The 19,065-nt window shown below is 41.0% G+C and overlaps 1 protein-coding gene across 1 annotated transcript in view; it reads right to left on the bottom strand.

Annotated features, from left to right (window-relative positions):
- TOP1 (DNA topoisomerase I) overlaps positions 1-19,065 on the bottom strand; it is a 69,471-nt gene that overhangs the window by 15,605 nt on the left and 34,801 nt on the right. Inside the window, exons 4-9 of the mRNA XM_026093000.2 lie at positions 11,472-11,598; positions 10,805-10,863; positions 7,874-7,969; positions 6,520-6,595; positions 5,400-5,497; positions 1,081-1,196 (exon numbers count right to left, since the gene is read on the bottom strand). Coding sequence (XP_025948785.1) covers positions 1,081-1,196; positions 5,400-5,497; positions 6,520-6,595; positions 7,874-7,969; positions 10,805-10,863; positions 11,472-11,598 — 572 coding nt within the window. The remainder of the gene's footprint in view (positions 1-1,080; positions 1,197-5,399; positions 5,498-6,519; positions 6,596-7,873; positions 7,970-10,804; positions 10,864-11,471; positions 11,599-19,065) is intronic.

The raw sequence follows: 19,065 nt of genomic DNA, 5'->3' as shown, positions 1-19,065 counted from the left end.
CTGAAGGGAGAGCTATAGCATAAACTCACCGCTCCCCTTCTCTAGACATCGAGAGAGAGATCTTATATGCTCTTGAATAGAAGAAAAATTTCCATCAACTTTGTATCGAGCTTTCATTTAACATCAAGAAAGAAGTCTGTAGGAAACCAGACAACCTTGATCACAGAGCTACTTGTTCAGAGACAGTCTTTAATAAGATATGTGTTTATCTCACTACATTATCACTGAAAAAAAATTCCACCTATTTCTCAGTATTTAAAAACATGCCATTTCACATGAACATAGCACATTGCTTCTGGAATAGTTCCATGCACAGATGCCCCCTTCATTGAAAATTATGTTTTCATCCACTCAAACACCTCCCACTTAATTCAATCCCAGGTTAATTTGATCCTTCATTTAACAAGATTACAGGACTAAAAGGAAACACATCGGTCATCAAGTTCAGTCTCCAGCAGGCATCGCATCATATGATCCCTTCCACATTAGCCTCTAACAACCAGTCATCCCAGTGTATTAGAATCCCACACCAGTTAGTCCTACCACACACAATGGCTGGTGAGTGGGACCTCAAGCTACACATAAGGGCTGTGCTCTTGGACCACGCTGACCCCATACAATCCTACAAGATCCTAAGCATCTGTATTAAAATCTAATTGTCTTTTATCCCAGTCATGCCAACCAAGTGATCATGAATTTCACCACAGATGAAAGTTAAAATTGATAAGATTGAAGGAAAAAAGAGCAAGCCTAAAGATAACCAGTGATTATCTACAATTATAGACTGCACCAGCTATACATTGCCACACTCAGGTATATGACACACATAGTTTAGCAAGCTGAGAGGTTTACCATCATAATAGAGAGAGAACAAGTTCACATCCATATCAAATAAATTAACAGAAATCAGCAGGCTTTCCTCTTACTTCTACAGATCCTTCTTTTTCTTAGCTGCTAACTTTTTAAGCCAACCACTGAAACAAAACCACCTCCTCATCTCTCCAGTCCCCAGAAGAATGTCACAATGCCCTGAAAATATTTATTTCTTGTCTCAGCCAGTAGAAACCCAGATTAACTCACCATCATAGTAAAACTTGACATTTTCAGGCAGTGGTTCATATGGTGGCGCAAATACAGGACCTTTGTGCTCTAGGAACTTCCACTTAATGCCTTCAGGGTAGCGCTCTTCTTCCCACCTTCAAGAGACAGTAACATGAATCAAAAAAATTTAGCAATTTAGTATTATATGGCTATAAGAATATGTTAAATAAGACCAGAAAGCAACCATTATTTTGCCATACACAGAAGAAGCACAAATACTCAATACAGTGTGTCACCTTTTTTTTGAAAAGCATAGCAACACCTATGAACAGAACACCTTGGGTTGCAGGTATCTGATGACACCAGAGTCGTCATCTTCCACTTGCTGCTCCCCTCAGATAAACACAAAAACACATAGCTGAAAAAGGTGAGAACTTAGAAAAATGAAGCAGCAAATCTTGTAAAGCAAGTAGGATCATACCTAACCAGTCAGCTGTGATCTAACATCAATCAGGCCCAGGATGCCTGCTCAGCAAAGCTAAGCTAAGTTATGCAGCTGCTTTCAGATGTGGACAGGTATCCCATTAAGAGCAGAGATAATAAAGAAACAGATGCCCATTTATGACCTAAATAAGAACCCACCTGTTTGAAATACTAAAGCCTGCGCTGTCATTTTAATTTCATACCCATTCTTCAGGTGATAAAAGCATACTTGGAGGAAAGCAAAATAGCAAAGGAAAAAAATATACTTCCCTTAAAGCACCTCTATAATAACATTTGGCAAATCATGTACTGGGTATCACAACATGGCAAAGTTGGGCCCACCAATGCCATATTCCAATTAAATAAACTCAGAGGGTCATCAGTATGTCTGCAGAGAAAAGAGGTCCCCCCAGGCCAGTTCCTCCCCCAATTATCAGTACCCTGTCCCCAAATCACTGACCCCACACTCCTTCCCTGCCTTCACACTTTCATGATCACTAGAACATTACTGCTACATACTGCCAGCACAGGATCCCCTGCTGAGACAGGCTATTTTACTTTAGCATTTAATTAACTGGAAGACCATCAACTTGTCACCACTCAGTCTCTGAACTGCCCAGACAACTCTGTTGAACAGCCATGACAATAAAAAAAGCTTAAGCTTCCCTATGCCAATTCTTTTTAGTCCAGCGTCAGCCCTATGAGCAGTTTCATCCTAGGTGTAACAGCAGCTGAGAAAAGACGTGCACGTACTGAATACATCCCAGGAAGTGTGACGCACAAATAAATATTGATTACTTCATTCCTAATTAGATAAGAGGGTCACTGTACAGAAGACAGGCATTATATAGAGAAAAGAGCTTTTCCTAGAAGGAGAAGTACTCAAAACGCTTCATAAATTGTTGACATGCAGGCGACACTGAAGAGCAACAGTTGTATGGGTCATAGCACATTGCTACAGCTAGAAAAGTGATCATCTTTGACAAAATGCTAGACCCAACCTTTTCTTACAACAAATGTAGCAGTATCTTTAAAGGCAAAGTGCAAAACCCCGCATGCCAGTACAAAGAACCTGTCTGCTTGATATCAGTCCTTTGCTGGGAGGAAGGCTTGAGTGAACCATGCTGAGATAAGAACTTGTAATATTGACATCTGAAGTCTAGATCCCAAATATTTACATTCCTAATGATTATTTTCTAAATTAATTGGAAGCTAAAAATATAAATATTTTGTCAAACATAGGTCTAGGTTCTTCCACCCAGAAGCTCCTTACAGCAAAACAAACCCAACCTCCCCAAACATCCACTTCTCATCCTAGTCAGGAAAAAAAAAGTTCTAACACAGAAAATTTTTATTTCAGTAAAACAAAAGGAGGAGATCATTCGCAGTAACCACTGCTTTAGAGGATAGATTTGTCATTTCTGCTTTTTCAGTTTTTTTTTTCTTTCTTTTAATTTACCATTCTGCTATTTACTTGATGGGAAATTCCATTCCTCTCTCTGTTCTATTCTCTTAATAAGGAAACATGCAAAAGGAGAACTAGAAAGGTAACTGTTTAAACAGATAGCTGAAGCATGCTGTGCCCATTGGGAAGGCTACAAGTAAACATCAGAACCCTGTGGTAATCTCTAAACCCATGTTCAGCAGCCCAGAGATATCAAAGTTCACCACAAAAAGATCACAGATGACTCCCAATACCATCTCCTGTGCTCCTAATCAGTGGTACAGGTTTCTTGATTAAATCTCATACAAAACCTGTCCTAAAGAATGCCAGGGTGACTTGAGAAGGTAGAGTTGGTGAGGGTTTTTTGTGTGGAATGAAAATACAGAAGTTTCTTAGAAGAGACCAGAATATACCTCAGGTGTATGGTTATTTCAAGGAAATGAACTTCTTATAGCACAGAGTGGGAAAAGTGCTCATAAGATACTTCTGGATCACACATTCTTCACACACTGACAGGGTGTGAAAATGACCTCTAAGGAGCTCCACATGGTGATGAACAAGGCCAATGCCTTGGGAATGTCTAGCATCAAGCATTCCCATGCACGGGGATTAAAGCACTCAAGGCAACAAGCACTTGAGGAAGCAGCCCCCCCAAAATCAGACTTTCAGAAAATTGACTCAGATGGAACATAAAATGCCCTAAAGAAATGCAATTGAAGTGCTACATGGAAATGAAACCCTGTCCAGCAAAGACACGCTATACAAAGCTGCAGATGGATGACAGGAACATCAGCAGAAGGATGCAGTTACCCACTGCCAGATTTTGCAAAACATGCTTTCAAAGGCAGTTTTTCTCAACAGTCAGCGCAAATTGCACAGCTTAGCATAGCTACCTGGGATTGTGCTGCCAAGGCAGGTGAGGGGAGAATTGTATGGCTTGCCAGTAAAGGTTTGCTGTTGAAGGATATGGACTACAATAAAAAGGAGTTGTGATAACAGAACAGTAAGTTTTAGACAGAACCAGTAAGGGCTGCTGAGACAAAACCAAAAAGAAGACAGATCATTAGGCCTAAAAGGACCTTCTGTAGCTTCCTATTTCTTCATGTCCCAGCAGGTTTTTTTTTTGTTTTTTGTTTTTTTTTTATGTCAAAGTACATAAAAATGTTGTCAAAGGGATCAAGAAGCAAATTGTTCAGGAAAAAAGAATCAGGATCTTTATAACGAGGGGCTTGAAAACTAGATTTACATGAAAGTATACAGGTATAAAAATAGGCAGGTGCCAATGTTCTACGTGAGGAAGCTGTGGCAATCAAAGGGAAATATTTAAAGACTATAAAAAAAACAATCCTCCATAATGTTTTTAAAATATGATTCAGTAAAAGCAATAAGGAGGTTAAGAGGCTGAACCCAAAAGGATCTGGAAGATTGCAGTCATTTCCTCACACTACAGATCTACTAAAAACAGCCTCGGTTTCTTCTGAGGGAAGAAAACACCAGCTCTGAAAGGGCTCAAAAAAATACACTACAGGAGATCAGAGGAGTACGGAAAACATGTTTCCACTTGAAGCCCTGCTGCATTAAACTGAGGGAAGTATTAAGGCATTCAAAATACACACATCTCCGCAAACTTAGGGGTAAAACTAGTTTACATTACTGAGGACAGTTAAAAAAGGAAAATCCAACTGGTTTCTTACAGAGAACACTATTGGTGCAGCACAGGCCTATCTCCTGCATGAAACAAAGTTTCAAATTTATTTAAAAAAGGTTCTAAAACTACAAGTGTCAGTGAAAGCAGAATTTCATTTACTCAGTGATGTTACTTTAGGATCCTGTGCGGGAAAGAAAGTGCTTCCCATTCAAATTTTTTTTCGAAATTTAATTTCCAAACAATTCAAGCTTAGCTAGTCAACAACTCAATCAACTTTCATCCTTGTACCTGAGATAGGAGCAGTTTTGTGAGGCATGCAGTTGACATCCAACTCAAAAAAGGTGGTCACTCACTTTACTACAATAATCTAGCTTTAAAAACCATACCAGTTAAGACATCTACTGCATTTATACATTCCTGCTGATACCCTAACCCACAGGTTTTCATATTGCTTTGATGAATGTCAGCAAGGGGCAAGTTCTGGGCACAGGAATGTCAGATCTGATCATTACAGGTAGCCTCCATGTTCTAACAACGGTAAGGAACTTTTTATTTCTTGTCTTAGGTATAGCAAAAAAGCTATTTCACTTTTATTTCAGAGGATGAATATATTGAATGAGATATTTAGAGCTTACCAGAAAGTAAGCTAATTATTCAGAACACAAATCCTTACGTATCAAGAAACGAGAAAGCCAAATATGTTTACTTAATCAGTCAGGATGGGAGGTGACAGAGGGAAAGTCCAGGCACAGGGAATAGTCTGTAGCGTTGATATATAGTTACCATTTCCATTTTTGTTCCTCTTCTTTTTTCGGCTTCTTTTTCTTGTCCCCTTCAGGGACTTTCTTATCTTTGCTCTTAGCTTTCTTGGCTTTGTTGTCCTGCAAAATGAGGAAGAACTGTTAGACAAAGCTACTCCCCCTCGCCAAAGATTATTTAAAACTAAAAAGACCTCTCTTGGGATATATTAGTTTGACCATGAACAACTGAATTACTGCAGCCTAACTACATAAATGTGCTCTTAGATCATCCTATTAAGTCAAAGTCCTCTGATGGTCTCACTTGAAAGTTCTAAGCCAACTTCTTTTACTACACAAGTGGGACATGCTAAGCACACACAGTCAGCTAGTTACCCTGGCTCACCTGTTAAGCTGTGAGTCAGGGCCACAGTAACATGATTGCCCAGTTATAGAAATGTCCTCCTTGATCTGCAATAGCACGCCTACTCTGGCAAGTGATACAGAACACACTCCACTGTGGAGGTGCTTCTGAGAATGTACTGGTAGATGCTTACTGCAGAGACTTATTAAGCTCTAGGGAATTAACCATGCTCCCAGGAGCTGCTTGCAGCATGTGCTTCAATAGGATATCTTCACTTGCAGATGTGCAGTCTAGTTCATTAGTCCCAAATTATGGTCAGCTTCTGTTCTCCAAGTCTCTTTCCAAAGAGATTCCCACCCTAGGCTCCATGTAAAAGCTTTAAGCTGCTTTATAGCAGCTAATCTAGGTTTCAGCAATTCTGTCTCTGAACTATGCTACATCATCTGTGCAGTTACCAGATGTTGCTAGTAAGGCTCCTCTGCCCTCTGAGGGATCCTTAGCAGAAGGATTGTGAATTCCCCGGAAGAGGCTACAAGTTCATGTCTGGGAGGCATCATCTCCATCCACTGTGTTGAGAGGAGGAGACAAGAGTTCTCCTGACTTGTATACACTATGGCTCAGACATGAACTCACACCACAGGGGTGAATCTACCACATGCAGCTTTTGACATGCACAGCAGCACTGGCTGCACAGCCCCTGCCTCCTTCCCCTTGCATCAGATTCCCTGCTCTACAGAATTCGACACCAAATTGTCAGCCTTGCTTTTCTTGATCCCAGAAATAAACTTGTTTTTCACTTTACCTCTTCCTCCTCTTGTTTCCTTTTCTTTGCCTTCTTGATGTCTTCTGTTTTGATTTTCTTGGGTTTATACTCAGCACTGAGAGAGAAAAGAATAGCTGATCAAAAGTCATACATATATGAAGTGTGTGCGTACACGCGCCTGTGCATACAAAATCACAATACTGCTGGCTTGTTTAACCTCTAAAGAATATATATTTATTCCCCCTCTCTGAAGGCTGAATAATTGCTATCCAGCAAGACAGCCTAAAAAAAAAAAAACTAGAAAAAACAACCTATTACTGTGAATACCCCTCCAGAAGTCATGGACACCAGAAGCAAAAAATCTTCCTCAGTGAAGAACCAGTTCAAAAGCGGCTGCCCAACAATTAGAGCATAAATCAGAGAAAAATCTTACTGGTACCCCCTTCTTTTCCCCCCTTTTTTGGCCATGAGTCTGAGACCCACCCACAACACCCACTTTTCGCATCCCCACTAGATTAAACAATGGCAAAATTGACTGCTGGCAAATTCTTAATCTTTCCATTGCAGGCATGAGATGGGAGGTCATAAAAACTTAACAGAAAGCAATAAATGATTACAGTGATTACACAAAAGATGTCACATCCATCTCTTGGAAACTGAGAAGTATCACATAGGAACAGAATGCCACTATGGTTTAAAAACTCTTCCAAGCCTTTAATTCCAGACAGGTAATAAGGTAATATAATAATAATAATAATAATAATAATAATAATAATATCTAAAGAGTTAGATATACAGAGATGGCGACAGAACACAACATGATATATTTATTTTACTGTGCAGGCTACTATATAGAGGACAAACATCACATGTATTTTTCTTTTGATTTACAGTCAAAAATCCTCAGCATAGCCCAAAATTTATTTAGATCCTTTTAAAGGGGAATCATGCGAAGCAGCACAGGCAAAATGAAATCAGGCTGACAGTGCATTTTCTTCCTCCTGTGCAGTCATTTCCTCACCTGACAAACTACTGCAACCACTGAGCTAACTTTAACACCTCACTTGCTCAGATTTGTGTTTTACAGTCTTGGTCTGTGGGGTTTTCTTCTACTTACCCGCTGGATTATTTCTTTATTTTTATTTACTAGCACTGCAACAGCTCACAACATACTCTCTAGAAGCAGGTAATGATATTTTTTCTACAGACAGCACAAATACCATCCTTGTCCTGCTCAAGAGAACTAGTAACAGCTTAAACAGTCTGATCTCACATGCAGGCCCTGCATCTGAACCAGTCTGAACTGAAGGACCCGAAATCCCACCTGCTCCCCCAAAGTTCTCTTCTTAAACCGAAGGCAAATACCCAAGTCACTAACACTTGGGTCACTTACTCGTCATCTTCTCGAGGCCTCTTTAGGGGTTTGGAGTCCTCTTTGGGAGGAACATAAAAACCGTCATCATCTGGTTCATCTTTACTACGTGGTGGACTACAAAAAGAAGCAAAGAAAGGTGGTTCTAACATCAAAGAATAGAAGTGGTCTGGAAACCAGCACTGACTCAATTGAAGAAGTGAGCTGCAAAGTGGGCACGCTTTCCAGCCCTGGAACGGGTTGTCGTCTTAGACCCAATAGCTCTGGGGCTTGTCATCCTCTGAACATCACAGACAGCACAAGGAGATAGTCTTTCCGTGTCTCAGTATTTCCCAAGCAACACCATTATCAATTCCAACAAACAGCTTAGATCTCACTGTGTTTCTTCAAGGCCTGTATTTTAGTAAAAATGAGTGCAGTTTCCAACACTTTTAAAGTATATTTAAAGACAAAACAAAATTGAAATCATGCATGTGTGCTGGCAGATAGGGACATTAAGTAGTTTGAGCTCAAAATCCTTATTTAGCCAAATAAGAGAGAAAAGGTTTGTCAACTGAGCAGATTTGAAAGCTATTCCCCCACATCTTTTGCCAACTAAATATTGAGGCATAATGCTAGCATGTGAAAACTAGAAAAAGAAACCAAGATTTGGCAAAGTTAAACTGATTAGTCTCTTCTCACTACCCAAACTGCGGGAAACAAACAATCCTGTCCCTCTCAACAGACCACAATTATTAAATTAGGCTCAATGTTTTCAGCCATAATATCCCAAGATGCTAGTAATAAAGAAAAAAAAATAGAGTATGACTGCAAGAGAGACTCTCTTTTTAAACAAACTCATTATTTCTAGATTTCACAGAGGCATCACAAGTATCTTCATAAAGAAAAAGATGTTGTAAAGAGTCCGAAATTACATTTTGAAGCACTTAGTACCACTCCACTCAGGTGGAAAAACTAACAGTGATATCTTGAGCCTTCCTATTCATATTCAATCATCAATTTCTCTATCAAATTGACTCAGTTTCCAAGTCAACATGCAGACTCTACAACTGGGTGGAGTGGGAGAAAAAAAGCACAGCATTCTGTTTTGTAGATCACTGTCAGCAAGAGACATTCTGGAGTCTTACATTAGCTGGTAATGCGTCCATGAAGCAGAACAAGACAGGTTGCTCTTTCACAGCTGTAAAGCCACTGCAGTGCTGGCGGATGCAACTCAGGAAACAGATATGTGCTGCTATAAGAAGCCATTTCTATCGCATCACCTATAATTAAGGTTTGAGTCTGCAGCACACAGACCACTTGCAAAACATCTATGGAAAAAGAGGTATTTGTCCCACCTAATTTCTCTCCTCTCCCAGGCAGAAATCTAGTACTACTTAACAACTCAATAAACAGAATTTTATCTAGTCTAATTTAACACTGAAGCATTTCCCAATGCTTTGTAACAGTGGGAAATGAAGTATGATTATTTTAAAAGGAGCTGCGTGACCAAGCTGAACCCTGACTTGTATTGTTCCTGAGACTGTAACGTTGCTCGTCCTACCAAGTCTTAAAGAATAAAATCAAAACCATCTGAGTGAGGACACATCCCTCTGGTGAACTTGCAAAAGAACATTTCAGCAGGAGGAAAAAAAAGAATTATTTACTCTTAGCCAGCTTTTGGCCCTGAAGGCGTCACAATTATGATGGTTCCTCCAGACTTTTTTTTGAACACATTAAAAAAAGCGCTGGGACCTGTAAAGGATCCACTTACTTTGACATGAGAACACCCAGAGTCTCTGGCAAGATGAGCCCATGCATGCACTCTGCTAAACAGCAGAGACTAGAAAGAGTTAATAAAAATTACTGTTTTCTACACCATAAAACATTACTGTTTTCCATTTCCAGAATATCAGTCCCTAAAGGGGCCTGGAGAGGGCGCCGCTTTCCTGTGCCAAGCATAAAAACTACAGAGTTTGCATTTTTAAATAGAAGTACGAGAACGAAACAGATGGAGGAACTCATGTCAAGTGGGCACATTCAAAATATGCAGAGAATTGCTGACAGGCATAGACTACACAGGTGCTTTCTCCCAACCTCTCTGTATCCGCAGAACACGGTGAGACTGGAAGGATTTTTTTTTTTCTTAGTTGATTCATAAAACTGGAGATCTGGTTGAAAACTTTAACCTGACACATACCAACTGCTTGTAAGGCATACCCATCTACCACAACACCATGGATCAGACTCTCCCCAAGAGAGCAGCACAGAAGCCTAAGTCTGAGGACCAGATTTACCACCTTAAAAACAATCAAAGCCTGGATTTAAACAAGTGACAGATCTTAGTTTGTCAAATATTAAAAAATTACTTTCTGTCAATTAATCGCTTCTGAATTTTAACATGACTGTTTAGCATCAACTGATACAACACCCAGGTCCAGGAGACACTATTAGCAGTTACTAAGCATTACTAATTTAGTAATTAATAGAATAGCTAGACATTTTCTAAAGCTATTTCTGGTTCAGACAAGCATCCTTCTTGCCACTTACTACAAAGGCTTTGAACTGTAGTCACTTACAGAACAGACGCTCAAAGTTGCCTTTATGAGGCTCTGTCTCCAAAAGACCAATTGCAGGGTTCAAATACCAATTTTACAACTATAACAGAGGTTGTCCCAACCCCAGCTACCAATGCTTCTACGGTTTAATCTCTCACGGGCAGAATTCAAGTACTTAATACTGGGAAAACCCAGCACATGCAGGGAGACAGCAAGTGTTCAACAGCTCCCATCACCAGTTGCTAGGAAAGTAGATCAGTTACCAGTTCTCTTAGTTGAGAATGATGTATCATCAGAAGGGCTCTAAGGCATTCCAACTTCGTTTTTCAAGACCAAGTAAGAAGATTCAAATGCTCTGAGCATTTAAGAAACATCAAATTGTTACTTTTTTCAGGTCATAGACTTGATTTCTTACCTGGAGAAACCATTTTCCTTTTCCTTCTTTATTTTTATATCACCAGCAGATAACTTAATCTGAAAAATAAAAAAGCAGGAGCTGAGTAGCACTGCACAGAGCACTGTATCTTTTTCCACCATGTAACACAGGCAGGTTATTTAACCCGCAGGAGGACCCCAATGGCACTGCTACAGGTATCTTCACCCTTATAGCTCTGACTGATCTACAAGATACACCAAAAAGGCACCATTTTCTCTAAGTCTTACTCAATTCAGTATATTCTGGCCCTCCAATTCTTTCAACAGATTGTAGTCAAGTGCATAATTGGTCCAAAATACGCTACTTGTCTACATTTATCTCTGCATGAAGAAACGTGATCCAATACATTTTTCCTTCCTTGTCTCTGAATCTAAGCTTGGCAAAACGAGAAAATAGTAACAGGAATAATTTAAAGCAAGTGGGCACATCTCCATCGTGAAACCATCTCCACTCACAATATTTGCAGGAAAAGCCCTTGTAACTTAATACCTTGTATTTCATAAAACAAGTTTCAAGCTCGGCACAGGGATAGTTCTCTCCAAGTCAATAAAGACTCTGAAGCCTAAGCCACATGCAACCCATTGACTTTTCATTATTGGCAGTGCAAAACAGAACACTCTCTCGTGTCTCCCACAGAAGCACCTACCTTCTCTTCCTTTCGCTTCTCCTTGTCTTTATCTTTGTGTTTGTCTTTGTGTTTCTCTGAGCTGCCATCTTTGTGTTTGGTTTTCTCCTTGTCTTTGTGTTTCTTTTCCGAGGAATCTTTGTGCTCACTGCAAGATAAGAAAGAAAGTTTGCAGAGGGGGACAAGGCAAGGAGATTTGACCAGCACAGGCAACTTCAGTGATAAGCATGGGCATAAGTCTTGATGCTCACGAACCCCACAAAACAAGTGATCACACTAACAGGCAGGTCCAGCAAGATTTCCCGTTACATATCATTCATTCTTTTTAGGAGGACAAAGACATAGCCACAACAGCCAAGCATTTCACATCAGGAAACCTGTATCAGCCTGGACTGCCAAGGATATTCAACAGTTGCCATGTTTATCAAGGCTGAACATTTTAGGCTGAATTCTTACCATCTCCGCTTTCCCTTTTCCCTAGTGCACACAGTGGTCACCGGAACAGAGCTGCCAGGTGCATCACTGCCCATGTGAGCTTTGGTTCAGGCAACAGGTTGTCAGTTTGTTAACAGTTTGCTAAAACAGCTCATCTCGGGAACTTAAAAGGAAAATCACTGCTTTCTATTATTCCCAAACAGATGAGAACTAGAGCGGACAGAATACGTAGTATAATGGTGTTTATACGAAGTCAAATAGAAAAGGCAGGAATAACTCTGCAGTCCTTAGTCGGAGCTGTTCCATCATCTAGGCCTCTTAAAATCACTACGGCAGTGAGCACAACTGACACTGCCCAAGGATGAAACACTACAAATCAGGACAGAGATGCACCAAAGATGTCTCCGAGCAAGAATCTGCTCTACTACTACCCAGATTCTAGCACTGTCGATAAAGTGCTGCCAGTTCAACATCCAAAATTCATGGGTCAGGACTGAGAGGGGAAAAAACGCCCCCAAGGAGAAGAATGCTGACCTTTTTTATTCCTTCTCTACTCCCTTCTGATTTCTGAGACATTTGGGTAAATTTGGATCACATTTTCAAGCTTTTTTTGAAAACATCACTGTTTTCAAATGAAAATGAGACTCTCATGGAATTACTTGACCTGTGGAGTCCAGAGCATGAGGAAACGCTCTCTGGAGACATGATAAAAATTCTAAGAACTGGCAATGTGGATTAGCAGCACTTTTGTGGAAGCCAAGCAGCAAGCCTGTCAATTCAACATGCCTTGAGTACACATTTGTGAGGCTGTACAGACTCCCTGAAGTCACCCTTGGCTCAAGCAAGCCAAAGGCACAGTGGAAATCCGGCTCTTTTCTATTGGCCACAGTTGGGCTGCAAGCACGCTGCCGTCCTCCTGCTGCCAGTTCACATGCCTGCTTCCTCAGGACTTACATTTTGACAATGTGCTCTTATCGCTGCTGTTCTCTTGGACATTTGCTGTTTCTCCTTAGGACTACACATTTTAATACAAAGCTTTGCTAGAAACAGGCAGCTTCCTTATTTTAGTTATTTCAAGACTCAAGACGAACTCAACCTGGAGGAATAGAGCCCTGGAAAACAGCAAGCCTGGAATGCCCACTAGGAGGGTGGGAGGTTTTATTATTATTTAAGATGCTTCAAGTCATGTTTCTAACAAAAAACTGTGCAAAAGGCCTGGAAGTCTCATGGCTACAGAAAGCAAGCAGCACATTAACAAGCTCCCATAAAGCTTATGTGTAATTAAGAGGAAGGCAACCAAAGTCACAAAAACACCAACCCACACCCAGCTGCAGAACTGCGGGGTAAAGTCCAATGTGGAGAGTTTCAGAGCCTCACAAATCACTAGCGTAAATGGACCTGACCTGCAAAAGGTCTAAATTATCCAAGCTCAGAGCAGCACACTCCAAACGCACACCAGCCTTCCAGGCCCAAGCAGTTAAAGGGAGAAAACTCAACCTTAAAGGAAATCTGTATACTGCATGTACTGTGTTGCATTAAAGAGACCAGGATCAACAGGAAAAGAAATCAGTTTCATTTCAACTCTCCAGAAACCTCACTTTGTACTACAGATATTCCTGTACAGGAATATCTAAATGTTAAAAGGCAACTGGCATTCTAGAAATTCCTGTAGATAGACACACAGCACCACATGTTGCCTGTGAGTGAAGATTTAACAACTGCAGACTATTCTTACCCAGCAGATCACGTTATGTACACTGTGTGATCAAGACACACAAGTACATACAGAATATCCTGACACTGGATCTGAGAAATCCACTAGGTGCCTCCTCCTTTTACTCAGATTTAACAACCCAGCCTCTGTATCCTGCTTATTAATCAGTACGCTTGAGACTCAGGACACCTACTTCATTTTACTTTCCTCCAACAGCATTCACTGACCCTCTGAAAGAGCAAAACTCCCTGAGCGTTAACAAACAATTTTCAGCTCTGGAAGGTCTGGAAATTCTGACTCGGTATTTTGCAGTGGTATCTGTATGCACGATAGGTACCTCATTTGCCAAAGATTCAAGTCTTACAATTACACACAGAGGTATATCATCACACAAGAAAAAAACAAAGAACGAACACAGCAGGCTTTGACCCATTTTAGTCTCTGCAGGTCTGCCTGTGTCTATTTTCTGACTCCTTGTTCTTATTTGTTATTTAAATCCTACATGAAATAACATGCTCGAGTCGGACAAGAGCTTGCATCTCCAAAGCTTGGCACATATTGCAATCAATGGAGTTAGCTCTCTAAGGTAAAGTTCATCACGGTTGTCTGTTACTCAGGAGTTTGGATAGGCAAAAAATGAAAAGCCTGGTCAAGTTTTCAAAAGCACCATACTCATTCTGGCTAGCAGGCAAAAGCACTGGTTTTCAGCACGTGCCTGCTGGAACCACGGGGAGTACACAAAATGTGACAAAGCAAATGGAGGACAATCTACATCTGCAAAATTTCTAAACCTGAAAAAGGCAGACAATCCCACTGGCCTAGAGGAGCTCTGACCATTTTTACATGGGCTGAATGCTTACAGTCCCTGCTTCCGGAAGAAAAAAAAAAAGCTCAAAATTTATGCTTACCTAAGAAGTTGTACAAATAACACCTCTGCTTCAAATGGAGTAAGCGGCCACCACTGAAAAGCTGCTATACAATCTAACGCTAAAAGTTTATCAGTGCTAGAATCAGAATCAAGAAGTCTGGATTCCCAATTCGGTCTTAGTTCTTAGACACAAGACCATCCTTCCCCTTTGCATTGCAGCAAGGGGCGAGATTTCTTACCTAAGCAACATGGGCTCAAATAGCTAGGTCTTTCATTTTAGTCTTAAGACTCCTTTTCAATACAGTAACAGTATTTAGTGGTTAGGTCCGAGGTCCCCAGTCTCTTCTCCCAGTATGTGATCAGAAGAAATTCCCCTCAGAAATCAAGTTTCTTGTGTTACTTGCTCCAATGAAAGAAAGAACATAGATTTCTTTCCCGCATCCATAGAGCAACTTTGTCAGACATGCATGTTTCTAGACACTGGACCACAACTCCAACGTTACCAACAAATTAGCCCCAAATTTTCTGATGTGTGAAAAGATGCGGGCTTGTGCTAGTCATCCTCAGTAGAGCCTGAAATTTGTGTCTCAGTAAAGCTCATCTGGAAACACACTGATAACAAAGGCTCAGTGAACAATCTTGAGAAGAGTAATTTCTTTTTCCCCAAAAGCAAAGCAGGTTTCCCAGATATTAACTTCAGTCAGCACACTGTACATTTTTGGTCTTTCATTTGGCTAAAATACTTATGCAAGCCTCCAGGGGAACACGACTTACACGATTTTAGAGAAGGCAACAGGATGCCATCCTACCCTGGAGAAGAGATTTCAGCCTTCCATCAGAAAGCTATTTCCAGGCACCCCCCCAAAGTTGTTATTAAGAGGGACTGGGAACAATTTGAAGATCAGAAGTCTTTCTTCCTGGCCTATTTGGAACTGGAAAAACCCATATGCTTTCCTAACCCCTCCTCCCCCCCCCAAATCCAACATGCAAAACACCATCAAAACACAAACCACCATGGTAAGGCTGCATGCAGCCACATAATTTATTTGCGAACCCATGTCTCCTGTACCCCTCTGCCAACAAAGCAGGTTGAAGTCACTGAAGCAGGACAGTGAAGCGCCCATAAAATAAAGTTCACTGCAAGTTATGCTGGACAATTACCACGTCATTAAAAACACCTCCCCACCACCACCCCGACCACCACCCTCCACAATCCAGTTCAGAAATACTCAGCCCTGTTGACAGCAAGGTGCTCCTTTCTACCCAAACCAGTACAGTTAAGCCACTACAACAGCACTCTGAGCTTTACACCTCAGTAAAGGTGTTTATGCTGCACTATTTTTGTAAGAACAACCCAAAACCCCAGTAGTGCAGGACACTATATTAATAAAGGCAGAACCAGGGATTACATCATCTAAAAAGAGTGAAACACATATCATGATACTGGCTTAGTTCAAACAAAGGCCAGATAGGTAGTAATGCATCTCCTAAAGCGTAACAGACTTTTTGTTAGCTTGCATGCTGTCTTTCATTTGGAGTTATAGCGTGAACAAGGGTATTCAAAGGCCTCGGAGAGCTCAGACTGAAGCATGAGGCAGTAAATGCAACCCAAGAAAGCATTTCCCTTGAAAGTAGAGCTGTCTTCTCCACGCAGGATGCCTGAAGGGAGACAGGAGGGAGGAGAGGGCGAGGAAGCGAGACCATGCACCTGGCAGCAGCTGCTTAGGCTGTATCACATGGGAAAGTCACAAGTGGAAAATGTTTCCGAAGAATGGCAGATGTGCAGATCACAGCTTCCTCCTTCAAACTGCAACAGCTTTGCAGTAATTTAACACTGCATTCTTCAGGTGCCATTTATGTACGCTAATAATCCCTTCCCAGGCCTTTTCCATTCCAGCTACAAAATCACAAGCTGGGAAGGATGCTTTATCTAAAGTGTCTCTTATTTCCTCTCTCTCATTTTCTCAGCTGCAATTAGCCTGTGTCTGGAAATCTGCTACCAGTGAGCATCAGAGCTCTGCTGCAAGCGGAGCTTTGCCTCCCGACTCAGTAGCTGTTAGAATCCAACTGAAGCATAAAATAACAGGGAGCTGCGATTTCAGTGAAATCTAAAAACACAACGGGGACAGAGCAGTAGTTACACAGCCCATGTCTTGTCTGACACAGTACAATACTAACAGAAAACTGATCATATTCAGAGCAAACATACTAAGGAATGTCCGACTGTGCGGGAAGAATTTTCGAAACAGGATACACACCAGCAAAGCATGGATTTTCAGCTGGCTTGCAGTATTTTAATAACACTAACAGTGAGCATATGGTATTACAGGGCTTGAACATGTGAGCCCCCAACGGTTAAGCTGGGATTTCAGCTATGCAATGAAAAAACTGAAACCGCTTTTCCCAGAGTAAGGGGAAATCTTTTCACCAGTTTTCACAGACAACAGATCAGGTCTTCAGCAAGCATGCCACTATGGGAGCAAGATAAAAAGCTGGGCTAATCAACAGCAGTTTAAAATATTAGAAAGTAGAACGACATTAGCAGGTCCTTTGAGATGAGGATCAGGCATAGCACGTACTTTCTATGGATGTGCTAGAGTCAGGCATACCACTAAATGAAAAAGCAACAAATTTTACTAGTGGAAGGCAGTGTCACACAAGCGAGCTGATCAAGGTCAACTGTGCACTGCAAAGGGAAGGGGAATTAAAACAAAACACCCACACTGGGGGACAGGACATGCTAGTGTTTTTCTAAATGCTTTTGCCTCTCTACGTCCGATATCCCTGCCTCTCACTGCCCCAAACTCACACAACCCTTAACCGTTAGGGGTCACATAATAAATTGGTTAGGAGGTATGCAAGAAGTCAAAACTTAAATTTATCTTCATTCATCACTAACAAATACTTTGAATCTGTCTTTTTCCTAGCAAAACCATGAAACTCGGAAGATGCCAATGAAGATCATGTCTATGAAACCTTTATATATGTTCCATGCTTCTGTTCCTATCAAGCTGTTAGCATGAGAGATTTTGTAAACAGGGGGAATATGCAATCTGACATAAGATTTTTTTCCCCCTGCAGCTCAGATGCTTGTCACTTTGACAACATGGATCAGTGCTGCAAGAGCAACATAGGAAGAACAAGTCTCTTTACTCCCATTCACTGTCACAGCCATTTCTGCGCTCTTCAATCTACTGGCAGCCCACACTGCATGTACAAACCCCAAGACACCTAGCAGACAGACAGTCATTTCTGCTAACACTTTGAAACCAATTTCTAACAAGTCTCGGCTTCAAAGGGCCCATTATTTCATTCTTTCACGTGGCCGCCTTGTTTGAAATGCTCACCTTCCGCAGATCAAAAACTTATTGCCACATCAGATTTGTTTCATTTTATTCTTTTAACCATTAACATTTATATTTAAAGGGTGTATATTACATTTTCTTTTGGGGGTCAGGAAGTAAAGGGGTGAGAAAAGGAACAAAAGACAACGCTTAGCCATTCTTTGAAAGTGATGGGGATTTATTCGTTGGTATGGATTTTTCTCCAGTGGGCTTTACGTTTTCCTCCCTTGAAGGGGGTGACAAAGAAAGATCAGAGGCAAACAAGTGTTGCTCTCTCCCAGTTTACTACAGCTGTAAATGAGTGGTTAGAACACAGAAGTGTCATCTTGCAAGTGGGAAAGAAAGAAAGAAGCAAAATTAAGAAGCTCTACAAAGCAGTCCACGCACTTCTGCCATATGAAATTAAGATTATCTATTTTAGGTATTTCTGAGACTTATCTCAGCAGTTTAGATCCTTCCTTCAAAGTCTGCATACAGGAAACATTCTCCTGCCTGGGAGCTTTTCTGCCTTCTTGACACAGGTTTTATTTTAAAAGCCTTGTTTCAGTACAGAATAGAAGATGAAGCTGTCAAACTCTTGCAGGCAGGAACGATCTGCTCCGAACGCAGCCAGGCAATGCTATTAACTGCGCACAGTGGGCACTGCTATACTGCATTTCTTGGAGTGCAGTAAGGCGACTCTTACCACACTCTGCATAGTGACACGGAGGTACAAACCCAAGTTTCAAAGACAACGATGGCTTGAGCTTTCTGATAAAGCAAAATTCAACCTCTTTGACAATTACAAAATATACAGCACATCTTTTGCAAGAATAAAGCAACCTTCCTGAAGTACAGAATAAATTTTCTGAAAATTTATATGCTATTCCAATAATTAATCTGAGATAATTCTTTAAAGGATTCATTTTCAGTTTTAGTAACTGGCAACAGACTTGAAGCACTCTCTCCCTGATCCACTTTTTGTTTAAAACCCCTGAAGTTTCGTATTAGGCTGAAAATCATATGAAAACATTTTCAGCCAAGACAGCGCTTCTCACGGTATACATTTATTTGCCCCATTCAGCTTGCTTCAGTCTCTCACCATCCTGATCCTTAGCTCCCCCATGCCCTCTGCCATCCTTGGATCTACACTGCCCACATGAACTCTTGACAGTCATCTGGCCACAAGAACACTCTCCACTCAGGTCCTTGCAGAAGTTCCCCCCCCCCTCCTCCAAGCAATGCCCTTATCACCAGAGATCTTTCCACCACCTC

The sequence above is a fragment of the Dromaius novaehollandiae genome, chromosome 16, assembly GCF_036370855.1.
Source record: "Dromaius novaehollandiae isolate bDroNov1 chromosome 16, bDroNov1.hap1, whole genome shotgun sequence".
Lineage (NCBI taxonomy): Eukaryota > Metazoa > Chordata > Aves > Casuariiformes > Dromaiidae > Dromaius > Dromaius novaehollandiae.
The sequence above is the reverse complement of the archived record's forward strand: the minus strand, read 5'-3'. Positions and strand labels throughout refer to the sequence as shown.